The 17,639-nt window shown below is 46.8% G+C and overlaps 1 protein-coding gene across 2 annotated transcripts in view; it reads right to left on the bottom strand.

Moving 5' to 3' along the window:
• ddr2l (discoidin domain receptor family, member 2, like) overlaps nucleotides 1–17,639 on the bottom strand; it is a 41,422-nt gene that overhangs the window by 2,448 nt on the left and 21,335 nt on the right. Inside the window, exons 8-19 of one of the 2 annotated variants that reach the window (XM_079516224.1) lie at nucleotides 17,088–17,277; nucleotides 16,715–16,961; nucleotides 16,137–16,226; nucleotides 15,731–15,873; nucleotides 14,062–14,167; nucleotides 11,791–11,907; nucleotides 4,530–4,604; nucleotides 3,725–3,969; nucleotides 3,203–3,330; nucleotides 2,455–2,652; nucleotides 1,684–1,918; nucleotides 964–1,113 (exon numbers count right to left, since the gene is read on the bottom strand). In XM_079516224.1, the coding sequence (XP_079372350.1) occupies nucleotides 964–1,113; nucleotides 1,684–1,918; nucleotides 2,455–2,652; nucleotides 3,203–3,330; nucleotides 3,725–3,969; nucleotides 4,530–4,604; nucleotides 11,791–11,907; nucleotides 14,062–14,167; nucleotides 15,731–15,873; nucleotides 16,137–16,226; nucleotides 16,715–16,961; nucleotides 17,088–17,277 (1,924 nt within the window). The remainder of the gene's footprint in view (nucleotides 1–963; nucleotides 1,114–1,683; nucleotides 1,919–2,454; nucleotides 2,653–3,202; nucleotides 3,331–3,724; nucleotides 3,970–4,529; nucleotides 4,605–11,790; nucleotides 11,908–14,061; nucleotides 14,168–15,730; nucleotides 15,874–16,136; nucleotides 16,227–16,714; nucleotides 16,962–17,087; nucleotides 17,278–17,639) is intronic. The other variant, XM_079516225.1, reaches the window with a different exon arrangement.

Here is a 17,639-nt window from a genome sequence, read left to right as displayed (position 1 = left end):
ACTATAATGACTATAATGACTATCTATTGAATAGACAATGTAAGTGTACAAGACAATGTAAAATACTTTTGGTCATGCTTGTGATTTACCTGCACCTTGCAAAAGATGAAAAAAAGAAACACATTATATTATAATAATATCTCTCTAAACAAATAACTATTACTACCTTCCCTTTAACTTGGATCATCACACACACTCACACCAGCGAGACTTATTGTCATGACTTCTGTGCACACTTTTTTGGGCTAGTTCCTGGAGATGTTTCTTGGTGCGTACTGCGGGCAGACGTCTCTACGTTACTTTAGCCAGCATGAGACAGACAGATAAAATGAACTACTCACCAATGTCGTGGAGGTTCCATGTTTAACGTAATTCCAAAGTGTGTACATTGTTTAAGTCACAGAGATGCGTGGTTTTCATAACGTAATATATGAACTTTGGCTAAAAGCTTGTGTTTAATCCATGTGTGTTGTTGTTTACTTGGTTAGACTAGCGCTTCGACCGGCAGCAGCATCATAACAACTTTCACATTCAACAACTGTCATGGCAGCTTGGTTACAACCGAAACTGACTTCCTCTTCAAAATAAGAGCCACTTGTTGTAATGATTAGTCAACACTTGATTCATTTCTAAGTCTACTTACGTCCTGTAAGTAGATAGACATTTGTAGTATGTGACACCAGAGCTACTAAATGTTGGTACTAGCGTCAGTATACAATAGTGCTTCATTTTGTTTGATCTGCCGCACAACATTTATTTTGACCACGCATGCACATCTGTGCACCAGTTATGTGCACCCCTGCCTATAACCAACAATAACAGAAAATGGTATGAGGACAGAGCAGGGGGGTCTATACTTAATTTCAAGCTTAAAACTTTGGGAACCCCTATAGAGACTATACAGGGCCCCTATGTATCTGCCCATGCACCCCTTGCTATGTGGGGGTGTTTATTTCAACTTGCCTGCCTGCCCTGGTTCCTGAAGAACTCTCCAGTGTTCTCTATGACCTGTTCATCTGACAGCAGACTGTACGGCTGCTCCTTGCACAGGGTGAAGATCTCCCACAGAGTCACTCCAAATGCCCACACGTCACTAGCTGTGGTGAACTTTCCCTGGGGGGTAAAACAGACAGTGAGATCTTTATTAAAGCACTTTCCACTACAGCCACCCATCTTGGACCCCCAATGGAAATGGAAATATAATTAAATGTGTAAGCCTATATATTTGCAACGCAATTACTCTTATCCCTGAATTATACTTTACTTGTATTGCACACCGAAAGCAGCTCACAACACATTGCGCTGACACGATGTGAACTTGTAGATCTGTTATTTTGACACCCTAAGTAAATCAAGCTACAGTGTTGCTTTCTTTGTCTTTTACAAGTCTAAAACAGAGCTGCTGCATGAACTGTATGTACCCCTATCCAGCTCTTACTGATTATAGTGTAGCGCATCTAGGTCTGTTGTAACAAATATTTTTCTGAATTACTTAATTAGCCAATAAAAACAAATCTCTTCACAGAAGAAAACACATTACGGTAAATATATGATGTTGCGTCTCGATAACTAATCACATTGGATGGACTTGTCTGTGTAAAACCAGGAAAGGTTTTATTGTAGGTGAAAAGTTATTTAACCTTAACAAGTGATTATTACTCGCTTCCTTCCACCTTTCCTCACCAATAGGATGCTCTCCCAGGCCATCCATCGTATAGGTAACACCGCTCGGCCCTGGATGCGGTAATAGTCACTGCTGTAAAGGTTCCGGCTCATTCCGAAGTCAGCGATCTTGATGGTGAGCCGGCGGTCCACCAGGCAGTTCCTGGTGGCCAGATCACGGTGGACAAAGTTCAGAGACGCCAAGTACTTCATCCCAGAGGAGATCTGCACCGACATGTGGAGCAGGTCTGATAGACTGGAGAGAGAGAGAGAGAGAGAGAGAGAGAGAGAGAGAGAGAGAGAGAGAGAGAGAGAGAGAGAGAGAGAGAGAGAGAGAGAGAGAGAGAAAGAGAGAGGGGTGGGGGGTGGAAGGGACAGAAAGGTGTTGTTAGTGACTTTGTGCAGCAAAGTATAAATCAGGTTTTAAGCTAAGCCCTAACTGCTCCATCTTCATTGTAAACCTGATTAATGTAATACTTTCATTATCATAATCAAGGAAATTCTTAGTTTTGTTACTTTCGGTAAAAAATAAGTATTTTCGTGTAATAATTGGGATAATCAAAGGGGAGCGGGTCATTATTGATGAGTCATCCCCCAGGGTTTATTTCTCAATAATGACCTCTGATTGATTATCCCTTGCATAACAGTGACCTACAGTATTAGAAAAAGGCGCGGGGCAAAATTACATTAATAGGTGCGCCACAAAGTCAGCACAGCAACCACCTGGTTAAATAAAGATTGAATATATGGTTACATTGTGTGTACAGTATGTAAGGTGTACAGTATATGTACCTGACTGAAGGTATGTTGTTGGCATGTGTTAGCGTGCTCTCTATCTCGCGCTGGGACAGGAACATGTTAAGGTCACCGTTCTCCATGTACTCCGTGACCATGCACAGCGGGTCTGACGACACGCACACGCACAGCAGCTGGATGATGTTGGGGTCGTTGAGACGCGACATGATCTTTATCTCCTTTAGAAAGTCATTCCTGACAGACAGACAGACAGACAGACAGACAGACAGACAGACAGACAGACAGACAGACAGACAGACAGACAGACAGACAGACAGACAGACAGACAGACAGACAGACAGACAGACAGACAGACAGACAGACAGACAGACAGACAGACAGACAGACAGACAGACAGACAGACAGACAGACAGACAGAATGAAGAAACAATATCTCTATTGTTTGATTCTTGAACCAGCTCATTGGCCATGGCCAATCCTCATACCAAAGACTATAACAATGGTACCCAATGCCCAAGTCCCTTCCGACATATTGTACTAGTGTAACTCTTGACCTCGGCTCAGGAACTGTTCTCAAGGGCAAGGCTACTAACTGACTCTGGAATCATTGGCACATCCTATTAGAGTTAGACTACTGAATTTGGCACTTATGTTAAGAGACAGTCAGTCAGGCGCACATGCACACGCACACGCACACACACACACACACACACACACACACACACACACACACACACACACACACACACACACACACACACACACACACACAAAAACAATGTACCTGGCTTGGCTGGTGGCATCCGCCCTCAGTTGTTTGACAGCCACTAGAACAGGTCTGCCGTCTCTGTCGGGAAGTGGGGAGCCCTCCCCTAGGAACTCTGGGAGACCCTCTGCCTCACACAGATGGACCTAGAACCCAGAGACGGAGAGTTGAACAATGCCTTTGCTTCTAGTCTCTGCACCCGAGTGAAGGGTGCTCTTATCATCATACATCATCTCATTCCGGCCAATCACAATTTGCGTCCTCACCGTTGTCTTCAATTTACACAAACACTCAAAGCTGGCCGGCCATTCATTGTCAATGGCATTCAATGTTTGTGTTAACACAATGTCTGTGGTTTACACAAACTCTCAAAGCTGGACATAGGAGGAGCTAGCCCACCAAAAAAAGTGAATCTAGCAACAATAGGTGCAACAGTTAATCAAACTAATCGATTTAATCAATTATACAAAATAGTAGTAATCGCCAAGGAAATAATCAATATTTCCAGCCCTAAAGTCTAGCTCCACCTCCTTTCCTCACCTCGCCAAACTGTCCCTCTCCCAGCTTCTCTCGGAACACCAGCTGTGTGCGTGGGAACTCTGCGGCAGAGATGTCCTTCCGGGTGAGCGAGTCCACGGTGAGAGCAGGAACGGCGTACATGTTGCTACCGGTAACGCCCTGCAACCGCACGATGTCAGTCTCGGCGTAATGGGGGGCGTTGCTGTGGAAACACTGGTGTGGGGTGCACTGGGTGACATCGGGCTCAGCGTAGCCCCCTCCACATCCTGCCGGTAGTGGTGGTGGAGTATGGGAAAGACACAAAGCCATTACTTTCATGAAGTTTAATAACTTTATTATTATCTGAAGACCAGTGCTACTCAAAAAGGGGTCCAGGGACCCCCAGGGGTCCTTGAGGGGGTTCCAAAGTTGAACAAATTTAAAGTAGATATTCTAAAAATTGTGAAAAGATTTGGAATATTTTGGAAACGTTTTAACAACAGAAATCTTTACAGGTGGGGGTACTTGACAAGAAAACATTCGAGAATCACAGAAGTAGCTGGTAATCTTTTTCATTTAGTTTATATTGTTTATACATTTGTGCCTTTGATGAAAGGTTTTGGTCAGTTACAGTAACTTGTTTGTTTGTATAGAAGAGTGTTATAGAAGAGTGTTCTTTACAGTAAAGTATATGATATTATACTGTACTGTCTACCAGTGGAAGATAGTTACTCATAATAATCACAGTAACAAACTCCCTCTGCTTTATTAAAGCGCACCATTATCTGTGCTTAAAGTGAAGAAACAGACTAAACTAGAGGATGAAGCCACACCTTTCAGCTCTTACCACTCAGCCAGCCTGAAGTCATGTGACAGGAAGTCAGCAGGAGCAGGTCATAGAAAGGGTTACCAAGTAGAAGGGCTGGAAAAGTAAACGTGAAAGGAATAGAGCGAGACAAGGACCGGAAAAGGCAGAGTATAAAGAATAGAAAAAAGAAAAAGGATGGAGAGGGAGAAAACGGAGAGTACAGAGAGAAACACAGAAAGAATGAGAGGATACAAGAACACTGGAGGAGGAGGAAGAGTAGAGGACAACTGAGATAGAAAAAGGATAGAGTTAGCTAAATAGATAGAGGGTTAATGGATGGGAGAAGGAGACAGAGGTAAAAGATGCATATCAGGTCATGCACATACTTAACTATACTGTGGTTAACACAGCCTGACAAAGACAGCAGTAAAGCCTGAGGTATACTTTGTTGTATGGTGGTATCGTACACAACAAATAGCCGATATACTAGCTCAGAAATTAAGCTTGACAGCCTGGACATTACATCAAAGAACGTGATTTAGATTTGAACCCAGATGGCCTGGGAGAGTCTGTCTGACGTTTCCTCCTGAGAGACAACAGAGGTGGAGATGACTGACAACAAAACAAGCATGTAATCCATGGTAAGCTGAGCCAAACTGAGCCAAGCTTTCATTTTCTACTTGAAGATCATGGACTGACTGGGCTGACCATCAGTGACTTGTACTAGCCACATACAGACATACACACAGCGTTGTGTCATCAGGGGCATCAATATAGCTGGGGGGAGGAGCTGGGGTAAAGTTCAGAGTTCTCCCAACCGGAATAAACAGTGGGTGTTGGGTTTTCAAACACAGATGCTTTAAAATACTACTAATTTAAAAGTAGGCGTCATGGCTTGCCAGATCACAGGCACAGATCCTTGTTGCCACTCGACAAGGAACTGAAAATGAAACAAGCTAGAGTCCGATTGGAATGTTTTCCTTGACTGCTGGACATGATCCAACACAACACAATGGCCTGATATATTCGCATGGTAAGAGACACTTTTCTATAGATATGATCACTGAAACTTATCATAATGTATATTTTAAAAAGCCATTAATTCATCAATGATGTTTATAGAACACGTTTTAGTGAATTCCAAGTAGGCTACCGACACCATTCGTTTGGAAGTGGGGTATTATTATGCATGAGTTTATACACAAGCCAAACGAAGATAAACGAATAATAGTGGTTTCAGAAAAAATACAGTTTAAAATGACAGTTTAAATACAGTTTAAAGCATGGCTTGGCAATGAATGGAGTTGGTACAACATAAGTTCAGGAGGAAGACCACGCCTTCAATGATAAATCGTTGACTAACACTGCTCCTCCTCAATCTATGATCAATCACCATGGTAACCCATCCAGTACCTCCCCTCGACTATCTACCATGGTAACTGATAACCTTCCACCCAAACCCCTCCCCTTTCTCCACGTATTTATACCTGCACGTCTACTTGCCATTTCGTGCTTGGTTCTTCGTATGACTCACGTCACGTATCTCTCAGTCACACAGCCGCTTCCGTGTTTGCTCCTCCGCCGAATCCCCGTCCGATTTCAAAGTAATCATTACTTAACTTACCCTCAACTTAAGTTACCTTGCCACCACGGACGGACCACACTATCAGCATTCAGCACCGTCCCCGTCGGAGAAACCTCGGACAGACGCCACCAACGCCAGCCAGCCACCCCGTATTCCAGCGCCGACACCCCGCCATCAACCGCTTCCTCATCGATCTCGTTAATGCCGTCTCACTGAACCACCGTTCAGTTTATTCTTCCAACGCCAACCTGGCCCATCGACGTCGCGGGACACAAACACCACCGCGATCCGAGAGACCACCTCTCTCTCCCCCCCGCTGCAACTTCAAAACCGGCACACTTCTTGCCACGGACCTGTCACCTTCGCTGATTCGATGACGTCACTCCCAAATGCTGCGCTGACTGAGGCTGAGTTACACACCCGCCCACTAAGCAACTACAACACACAAAGCTAAGTTTCCTTCAACACCATTCATTCACACTACCCAGCCAACATGTCCATCTGGGCCCCACATGGGTTTTGACATGGGCTAATGGGCTCGGGTTCCAAGTGGGCCGTGCACCCAGTTTCCACAAAGGGCTCCCCTTTTACAAACCGCCGTGTAAGCACAGCTGGACAACGTTCTCTCTGCGGTGCCCTTCACGCCCACTCGCCGTAGCTATTGGCTGTACTGACAGCCTCTAGTTTTCATCACAACCACGCATTCTATTGCGCTACAATTCAATCATCTGTGTGTTCGTTTCCTCATGCTCCACGATCATGCAGATCACCCCCTCCTAACCTACTGAATTCATTCACCCTCCATTCAGCCTTTTACCCACCCACCCCTCACCCAGCCCCCATCTAACACTACCCACCCATCCCCTAGGGCTGCACAATCACTCAACTCCCTTGGTGAACTAGAAATTAACGGGCCATCATGGCAATGCATTTACCCAGTTAACGGACATCTACAGTCAAACAATTTACTGATCGTCTGCTCATTAACATCTGATGTAACGAGCATTTACCCAGTTATCTGCCCGCATGCTGGGCATCCGCTAACATCATCGGACATCTTCAGTCTAAACAATTTCCTGATTGTGTGCTCATTAACTTTGACATAACCTTCCAGCCCTCCTTCCCTCCCTCCTTCCCCTCCCCTCCCGCCTCCCCCGGCACAGCGTGCTCCCTCCTTACCTCCCTTGGCAGGGCGTTTCCTTCCCGCCTCCCTTCCCTCCCTCCTTCCCCCCCTCGGCACAGGGTGCCTCCCTCCTTCCCTCCCTCGGCAGGGCGCTTCCTTCCCGCCTCCCTTCCCTCCCTCCTTCCCTCCCTCGGCACAGGGCGCCTCCCTCCCCCTTGCAGCCTTCTTCCAGCCCTCCTTCCCTCCCTCCTTCCCCTCCCCTCCCGCCTCCCCCGGCACAGCGTGCTCCCTCCTTACCTCCCTTGGCAGGGCGCTTCCTTCCCGCCTCCCTTCCCTCCCTCCTTCCCTCCCTCGGCACAGGGTGCCTCCCTCCCTCGGCACAGCGTGCCTCCTTCCACCCCTTCCTACCTCCCCTGGCACAGCGTGCCTCTTTACAACCCCTCCTACCTCCCCCGGCACAGCGTGCCCCCTTCCACCACTGCCTCCCTCCATCGGCACAGCGTACCCCCTTTACTCCCTCCTTCCCCTCCCTGCCTCCCTCCATCGACACAGCGTGCCACCGCCCCTCTGCACTACATGCTCAAGAATCGATTACCCCGTGATGCCGTTCGATGACAAGGATCAACTACCCCGTGATATCGGTCCATTACAAGAATCAATCGAATCTACCAGATCATCGTCGCGGCTTCCTTTGGGCTTAATTGACCAGCCGCCCGCTTCTCTACGCTCAAACAACCATCACAGTTCACAACACCAAACGGAAGCTCGTCCAGACCATTAAACTCCACCCTAACCACCTCCAACCTACCATTCTGTCCCAAACCATCATGGGGGAAGACCCTACGATGACTCATCCCGGGTCACCGGCACGACTATAAACCACACCTACCTACCAAGCTCTCCGTCGGCGCTACTCACCCCCATTCTCTAACACACTAGACCTGCTTCGCAATTCCCACCATCAAGCAACAACTTCCCTACAGACTCCAGTCAGGAACTCCTACCCCTCGTCTCATTCCACGTCACCCGGCTTCCCGAGAGCCTCTAAAGAACTAGTCACGTCATCCTCCTCGCCTCAAACCATCACCTCAAACCCACGTAGGACGAATCGACTCGCTCCACTCGGACCACGTCAACCTCTCCTGCATTCCCTGGGTTCCTAGGGTACTCGGAATTCAGTACTTCAATCTCGCATGCAACCTCGCACGCATCAGACAAGGCGCCCTCGGGTCTAAGAAACGCCCACCTCGCCACCGTCAAGTAACTGTTTCTACGCACTCCTCTCTTGGGGTCCTGTAATGACGGAGTGCGCCGTCTCAGACGTCAGCCAAGACGGACGCCTCTCTCTTCGGGCCGTCCCAGATGTCAGCCAAGACGGACGCCTCTCTCTTCGGACCCCAGGCCAATACTCAGGGTCCAATACCCCCATCGGAGCCCACACGGGCACCCCTCAGGGCCGCCGCCCCTCAATCCCGGGCTACGCCCTTCATCCTCCCCCCTCAGGGCTCCGCCCTTCATCCCCCCTCAGGGCTTCGCCCTTCATCCTACCTGGCCTTCGTCCACCACCTCCCCCCCCCACAGAGCTTCGCAACGAGCTGGCTCTTCCTTCACCTCCCCCAGGGGCTTAGTCTTCACTATCAGGGATCGCCCTACATCCCCCCCCTCACCCCCCCCCCCCTCCCGTAACGCCAAATCATCCATGTCTTCCTCACCCCTCGACCCTCCCCCCCCCCCCCTTTCACCCGTCACCCAGCCCCTCGGAAACCTCCTACGTCCTCACTCCCCCCCTCCTTCCCCTATTCCCAACCCCTCGTCCTCCTCCCTTCCCCCTCGTCCCCACGGACAGCCAAGGCCATCCCACGCATATCAATATGCACGCATGTCAACATGCACCTCATTTCTATCGTTCCTTTTCATGTTCCACTTCTCTTCTGAATAAACGCTAAACCATGTCAAACGATGTTCGATTGAATGTGTGGTCTGTACTAGTGAAATGGAGTTGGTACAACATAAGTTCAGGAGGAAGACCACGCCTTCAATGATAAATCGTTGACTAACACTGCTCCTCCTCAATCTATGATCAATCACCATGGTAACCCATCCAGTACCTCCCCTCGACTATCTACCATGGTAACTGATAACCTTCCACCCAAACCCCTCCCCTTTCTCCACGTATTTATACCTGCACGTCTACTTGCCATTTCGTGCTTGGTTCTTCGTATCCCTCCCTCCCTCCCTTTTCCAGACCTAGAGTCTGGTCAGCCTGACTTTTCTTCCGCCGCCAAGGGGAAGTTTTTTGTCACCACTTCAGAAATTGCTTGCGCCCCGTCGCAATTGCCTACTCAGGATAGGACAACATCGGGTCTCCACAGGAGTGCACCGAGACAACTTGCAGTGTTCCACACCTTAACCAGTTTAATTGCAACCATATCCTCATTTTCAGGTTCCAGATGGGGGTCCTGTAATGACGGAGTGCGCCGTCTCAGACGTCAGCCAAGACGGACGCCTCTCTCTTCGGGCCGTCCCAGATGTCAGCCAAGACGGACGCCTCTCTCTTCGGACCCCAGGCCAATACTCAGGGTCCAATACCCCCATCGGAGCCCACACGGGCACCCCTCAGGGCCGCCGCCCCTCAATCCCGGGCTACGCCCTTCATCCTCCCCCCTCAGGGCTCCGCCCTTCATCCCCCCTCAGGGCTTCGCCCTTCATCCTACCTGGCCTTCGTCCACCACCTCCCCCCCCCCACAGAGCTTCGCAACGAGCTGGCTCTTCCTTCACCTCCCCCAGGGGCTTAGTCTTCACTATCAGGGATCGCCCTACATCCCCCCCCTCACCCCCCCCCCCTCCCGTAACGCCAAATCATCCATGTCTTCCTCACCCCTCGACCCTCCCCCCCCCCCCCCTTTCACCCGTCACCCAGCCCCTCGGAAACCTCCTACGTCCTCACTCCCCCCCTCCTTCCCCTATTCCCAACCCCTCGTCCTCCTCCCTTCCCCCTCGTCCCCACGGACAGCCAAGGCCATCCCACGCATATCAATATGCACGCATGTCAACATGCACCTCATTTCTATCGTTCCTTTTCATGTTCCACTTCTCTTCTGAATAAACGCTAAACCATGTCAAACGATGTTCGATTGAATGTGTGGTCTGTACTAGTGAAATACGAGCTAAAGCAGTGTGTAAATCCTGCGTGATATTAAATAGTGAACGACCGCACTTTGCCAAACGATAATGACTCCGTGCCAAGTTCCAACTGTCTCTAAACTACTTAGAATTCACTACAATGTGTTCTATAAACATTATTGATGACTTAATGGCTGTTGGTTTTTGATATTATGTTAAGATCATATCACATCATTGAGTCACATCATAGTGTCTCTGCCAGGCGATTAAACACTGCGCCACGGTAACACAATGTTTTGTACATGGAGGGAGAGGGAGATCATGGAGAGGAAAATAGATCTCCAATTTCAGTGGTACTTGCTTGTGCAACTTGACGCATGCAATAAAGTATAAAGAGATAAGGATACTCTGACTATAAACCACTTGAACCCCAGGTCCCCAGCATAAACCAAAAATCTACAAACTCACAATGCGTCGCAATGCGCTGTGAACTCATGGTAGCCCTGGCCTGAAGTGTTTTACGCACATTCTCCATTTACAGTCCTTACGGCTTACGCCTACAGCCCTATACAGATGTTCAGATTACAAATATAAAGTGCTCACCCCAGGGCCATGGATGTTACAATTCTGCTAGGGCGGGTATAAGTACCGGTATCTTCCATATTGTTCAATAAAAAGCAAAGTTTAATCTGTTTTTGGCCATGTGCTTTCAACTATGCGCCCCTATCGGCTGGTGCATGCGGATACATTATAACTCTGATAAAATGGCCACATCCGTGGCTCTAGGGCGAGCACTTTATATTTGAAATCTGAACATGTATGTAGATGTTAACGTTGTATATGGGTAAAGTGCGTTGAAGTTCCGCCATGACAGACCAGCGCCATGTGAACCATGGCTAAATCGTCTCATATACTTAATAATAAGTCAACTTTCCGAGGGTGACTGAACGATTGCATTCCAGATGTCCTTCTGATGGATTTTTCTTGGTTGTCAATATTTCTATCATCCAACAAATCACTCTGAAAGTGATCCAAAGGATCGTACGCTATTATATCTCTATGGGGGAGACCATTTTCTTGACCCCAGGCTAAAACCGGATGTGACGTTTGTGGGTGTTCCTGTCTACCTTCTGTCAGTGTATGGTTGCAGCTAAATGCCCTGTCAGAGGGCTTCAAATTGTCCACCAGGAGGCGTAGTATAGCAGTTCTGTTTCTTAATGAGCAGTTAAGATATTGTATTCCCTTAGTACTGCTCAGATATGTGCAATGCATTAGTGTGTTTTTCTGCACTGTCCCATAGCACTAAATGTGAGGTAATATTGCAGATACCATGTGTGTCTGTGAGCAGCACAAATGCCTGCACATTTCCTCTGCAACAATATAACAGAGAAAAAGGTATACAGTGATTGTAACTGTAGTGTAGAACGTTGTCGTTCTGGTCAGAATTGCCATTATAAGAGTTTATTTACCTGAGGCCTCGGCGCTCTGTGACAGTTCTGGAAGTTTATTCCTGAGCGCCGCAGGGTTCTGGTATTGTGGGTCCAACAGGAACACTCTCTCATAGTGAGGGTCTGTCTGAGCCGAGCCTAGTCAGGGTCAGGGGATAGATGAGGGAAGAGCAGTAGCAATGAATGAGTGACACAATGCAGTAGGAATGAATGAGTGACACAATGCAGTAGGAATGAATGAGTGACACAATGCAGTAGGAATGCCTTACACTCACTTTTGTGGAAGCCATTGAATACCATTGATTTCAGTATAGTATGGATTTCAGTATATGGAAATGTGGAATCATGCCAGCTTTGTTTGTGATGTGTAAAAAAGCAAAAGCAAAAAGCCAGCCTAATGTCAGATCATTATGGCAATATTGCCATTATCTGTATGAAAGGGGCTAGTGGATCGTTTATTCAGGGACGTTTGATGACATTTTGAGGACTGGAAAAACAAATCTATAAATAAAGCCATTTATTAGTACAAATGATCTGTTTATGTACGATATATGGCCAAAGTTGTACGTACACAATTACATTATTATAATATATCATATTAATACATGGGTTATTAATATCATAATAACCCATGTCATACACCATTAAGAGAGGGAAGTATTTGTGTCATTTTAGGTTTTAGTGTTGGCTATTCAAAAATAGCAGATGTAAGCTCACATAGCGTCACTGCGTGCCGTGCTGCGAGCATGTACATCTGCTATTTTTGAAATGTTGAATAATTTAGAATTATGAACACATATTGACAACTACTGATTTAGGCGGCATTTGTAGAATCGGCCTCTGGTCTTAATGGGTTGTACCTGGTACCAGGTACCTCTGTCTTAATGGGTTGTACCTGGTACCAGGTACCTCTGGTCTTAATGGGTTGTACATGGCACCAGGTACCTCTGGTCTTAATGGGTTGTACCTGGTACCAGGTACCTCTGGTCTTAATGGGTTGTACCTGGTACCAGGTACCTCTGGTCTTAATGGGTTGTACCTGGTACCAGGTACCTCTGGTCTTAATGGGTTGTACCTGGTACCAGGTACCTCTGTCTTAATGGGTTGTACCTGGTACCAGGTACCTCTGGTCTTAATGGGTTGTACCTGGTACCAGGTACCTCTGGTCTTAATGGGTTGTACCTGGTACCAGGGACGTGTATCTGGTCTTAATGGGTTGTACCTGGTACCAGGGACGTGTATCTGGTCTTAATGGGTTGTACCTGGTACCAGGGACGTGTATCTGGTCTTAATGGGTTGTACCTGGTACCAGGTACCTCTGGTCTTAATGGGTTGTACCTGGTACCTGCAGGTACCTCTGTCTTAATGGGTTGTACCTGGTACCAGGGACGTGTATCTGGTCTTAATGGGTTGTACCTGGTACCAGGGACGTCCAAAGAGTGTTGGAGGGGCAGGGGCTGAAATCCCCGTAAGAGGGTGCCCTCTTACGGGGATTTTGGACAAAAATCCCCGATCTACAAGCTCTCAACGCGCCGCAGTAGATCAGCTATTTTTGGGCCGCAACCCAGCACTCTTTAGCTAGTGGAGATGCGGTGTACGACATGGATTTCTAAACAAATTAGTTCAACGCAAAAAGCCATTCTCCTGATTGCTGCCTTCCGGCATGGCATGGAAAGGAGAGGAGTGGCATTTGCATTTCTTTCACCATAGTAAATGCTGCATTCGTGGTCTGGAAAGGGCAGTTGTTTTACAGACAGGTAAAAGGGCAGGGGCTGAAGCCCCCTTTGATGTCTACGTGTGCACGTCCCCATAGATATATATAAACTCTAGATAGCTCACCCACGCTGTTGGCCAATGGAGAGCGACGTCGTTACGTGGCGGCCATCTTACCTCGGGACACATAACATTGTGTATATGGGGCATGTACTCTTAAATGACCATAACTTGCTCAATTTTCAACCGATTTTCAAACGGTTTGGTTTGTTATAAACGTCAGAGACGTCCGCATACTTATATGCTTTTATACGACGTTCATATAAAAAACATAAATTAAGCAGATAAGCGTCCTGAATCATAGCCACGTTGACAACGTTTGTAATAAACCAACCCGTTTGTAAATCCGTCAAGATTTGAGCGAGTTATGACTGTTTCTGTTTGAGCTGCCATTGAACATACTGTACTGTAGCCCCGAAGTAAGATGGCTGCCGGGTGAACGACGTCAGAAACTCCGCCTTGAGCCATCTAGTGTTTATATATATCTATGCACGTCCCTGCCTGGTACCAGTGTAGTACCTGTGGGTCCAGAGCGGGGGGGCACAGGGGGCGTCTGGAGGATGATGGTATCACTGCAGGAGGACAGGCGAACCGTCACGTCCTCCTCTAGGATGCGGCGAGGAGCCTGGAGGAGAGAGAAGCACTTTGATTGATTCATGCATATACTGTACTATACAGCAGGGGTTCCCAACTGGTCCACGGCAGTGTTGATTTCGTCGACTAAAACTAAGACAAAAAATGTTCGCCGACCACCTTTTTCCACTGACGAAAACTAAATGTAAACTAAATAAAAACGAGCTATGATGAATAAAACTAAGACGAAATATATTGACAATTTTGTCAGCAAATAAAAACTAGACTAAAATGTTAGGAAGAGACTAGTGGACAAGAGATGCAGTATAAGTCATTTTACAATCGGTTGCATGCTGAAAATAGCCGATCTACAAGCTCACACCGCGTCGCAGCCATTTTACAATTGGTTGCATGCTGAAAATAGCCGATCTACAAGCTCACAACGCGTCACGCTGCGACGCGTTGTGAGCTTGTAGATCGGCTATTTTCAGCAAGTGTAAAATCAGCCTTTACGACGGCATCAAGGCCCGCCAAAATACATTTTAGTCGACTAAATCAACCGTAGATTTAGTCGACTAAAATCGCATGACATTTAGTCGACTAAAACTAGAAAACATTCCGGGTGACTAAAATGTGACTAGAAATAAATTAAAACTGTTCAAAAGACTATGACTAAAACAAAAATATAATTTTGCTGCCAAAAACAACAATGGTCCACGGGAGACGTGAATCGATAACCTTCCAGCAGAGACAAGTTGACTCGGTCGCATGAAGATACCCATACCAAGGATTCGTCAGTAATGTCATGTCACTGTGATTTATAAACAACTTAAGAGGCTGTGCTACTTCCGTGTTGCATAACAGTGACATCACTGTCACATCCTTGGTATTTTTATCGTAGCCTTAGTTTCACGTGTTCGATCAGATGCGTCACATTAAGCCATATATGTCACGTTTGTGTTAATGAAACCCTAAACGGGATTATTATTTCATGTCAACATTCACGTACAACTATCATTGACAGTCTGCGAGTGAGCTTGTGTGTCTCGTCTTGTATTGGTACAATCGATGCACGACTACCGCGCAAGGGAACCCCTGCTGTATAGGACCATATTTGTAAGTATCTGTCTGAACACAAAAATGCTCAAGAGCGTATTGTCTCCACCAGGCCGAAGGCATGGGGAGAATATGTTTTGCACTCCGTCCGTCCGTCTGTTACCAGTTAATCTCCGGCACCGTTAACCCGGTCGACGCCAAATTTTGCACACACACTCCCTGGATGCCAACGATGAACCTCTGCCCCAAATTTTCCAGAACGGCCTGTTATAGTGCCACCAGGAGGCCGACTTTTGAAAAACGCATTTTTTGTTATTACTCCTCCAGATTCTGTCCAAAAATCGTGCAAATAGTTACTCACTATCTCTATAGTAATGTGTTCAAGCCGAATCTGTCCGATATTTCATATTCCATCCTAATTGGCTAACATTGGCTTTCAAAGTTTGCAGGATTGGCCCGTTTTGAACAAAAAGCCTCAAATCATGAACGCAGCGTGCAATTTACGTGAAGTCTTTCACAGACTTTCCTACTAGGCTGAGGAATATATATATGGCCTTACCTTCTCTAGCACTTTGCAGACATACTGGCACCACAGGATGAGAAAGATTATGACAACCAATAGCAGGATGATCGTCACCAGGCATCCAATCAGGATTGGCGTGTTTCCATCATCTGTCTGATCAGTGGCTGAGGGGCTAGTTGCTATGGCGACATGGGCGACAGGTTAGAGATGAAAAAAAGGAAGGAATGCATGGAAAACTTTCCCTGGATGTTAGCAAGCTATCAGTATATCAAGTGATTCTAATTATCAATGCTAATGATACTAACAAGATAGGTAACAACAAATGTTATGTAGTATCAACTTTATTCATTGTTAGCTATGGCAAATGCTTGGTTGAGAGGAAAAAACATGTGACTTCAATGAAGGTAACTCTTTTCAATATGGTAAATCTGTAAGCTCTTACCAGTCTTTGGTGTGGTTACAATGGGGCTGTTTTCACTTGACCAAGTGGGAGTGGTTACTGGGGACATCTGTGTTGGACCTACGGTGTCCTCTGCAAGACAAAAACAGTTGGCGAAGGCTAACCAAAGTTAGAGATGCACGATATAATCGGTAGCGTATCGAAATCAGCCATATCGGTCATAAAAATGCCATATCGGTACCGACATGATGACGCAATAATAATAATGTGACCGCCAATGGCTTTGTACTCGCAGAGCAGCCAGTCTACCTGTCTCTGTCTCTTTAAGAGCGTCAGCTGTTAGTGGGGAGGCGGGTTTACCATCTACTTTCACCAGCAAAACTAAAATGAAAAATGAAAAAATTCAGTATATCAAAAAGTTCAATATAAATAATTAAATATAATAATGTAATATATCGGTATCAGTACCGGCCGATATGACCCTGCAAATAATCGGAGATCGGTCTTAATTTCAATATTGTGCATCCGGAATGTTTACTTAAAAGTTCATGAAAATAAGTAATTTGTGTGTCTCAGTTACTCGATGTGTACTTCTGTCCTGACTGTAGCTGTACCTGTACCTGACTGAAAGGAGATTTCACTGAACATCATCCAGACATCAGCGAAGAAGAAGCGACAGCGCACGGCTTTGGCCGCCCTACGGTTTAGCGGCACTGTAACATAGCGCGCACTGGGGTTCCGGTCGTCCAATACCGTGCGGAACTCCACTGGCTCCGCCTCCCAGCCCGCAATAAGGCGGGGCTTAAACCAACAGGAAACCGAGGAGAAGATCTTGACCCCTTTGGAGAACATGTTGTTACTGTGGACCTATGGGGAGGGAAGGAGGGGTGGGAGAGGATGGATAGATAGAGAGAATGCGGGTGACACATTTTCATCAATCAATCCATTCATATGTTTTGTTTTTCAATGTAGATCTCTCTCTCTCTCTCCTACCTTCATGGATGTAAAGTTCCTCTGTCTGTTGAAGACAAACTCCATCTCTACGTATCCCATGGTTCCTATGGAGTCATTCCTCCAGCCCAGGTAGTCGTAGCCGGGCCAGACGAAATATTGGCGCGTCAACAGGAAGTCATCTTGACCAATCACACCATCTGTCAGCTGGCCCAACCCCCCAGACAGCTTCCTGTTGGCAGAGACAGACAGCCGTCAGTCATAGTATTAGCAATTATTTTATTTATTGCTTAACTTTACTTTATTTGTTTATTTAGACGGGACAATGCTAATTTACATCCGCAGTCCCCACACAAAACATAAAAACAAAACAGGCAGACAGTGGAATACATTACATTAGGAAACAAAGCATAAAAACACAAGAACAATGTACAAAGGCGGCGGTGGCTCAGGGGTGGCGGCGGTGGCTCAGGGGTAGAGTGGCTGGATGGCAACCGCAACGTTGCCAGTTCGAACCCGGGCTCCCCCAGAGTTACTGTCGAAGTATCCTTGAGCAAGACACTGAACCCCTAATCGCTCCAGTGCTAGTTGGTG

This window comes from Electrona antarctica (assembly GCF_951216825.1).
Source record: "Electrona antarctica genome assembly, chromosome: 12".
NCBI lineage: Eukaryota > Metazoa > Chordata > Actinopteri > Myctophiformes > Myctophidae > Electrona > Electrona antarctica.
This window is presented reverse-complemented; position numbering and strand designations above follow the sequence as displayed.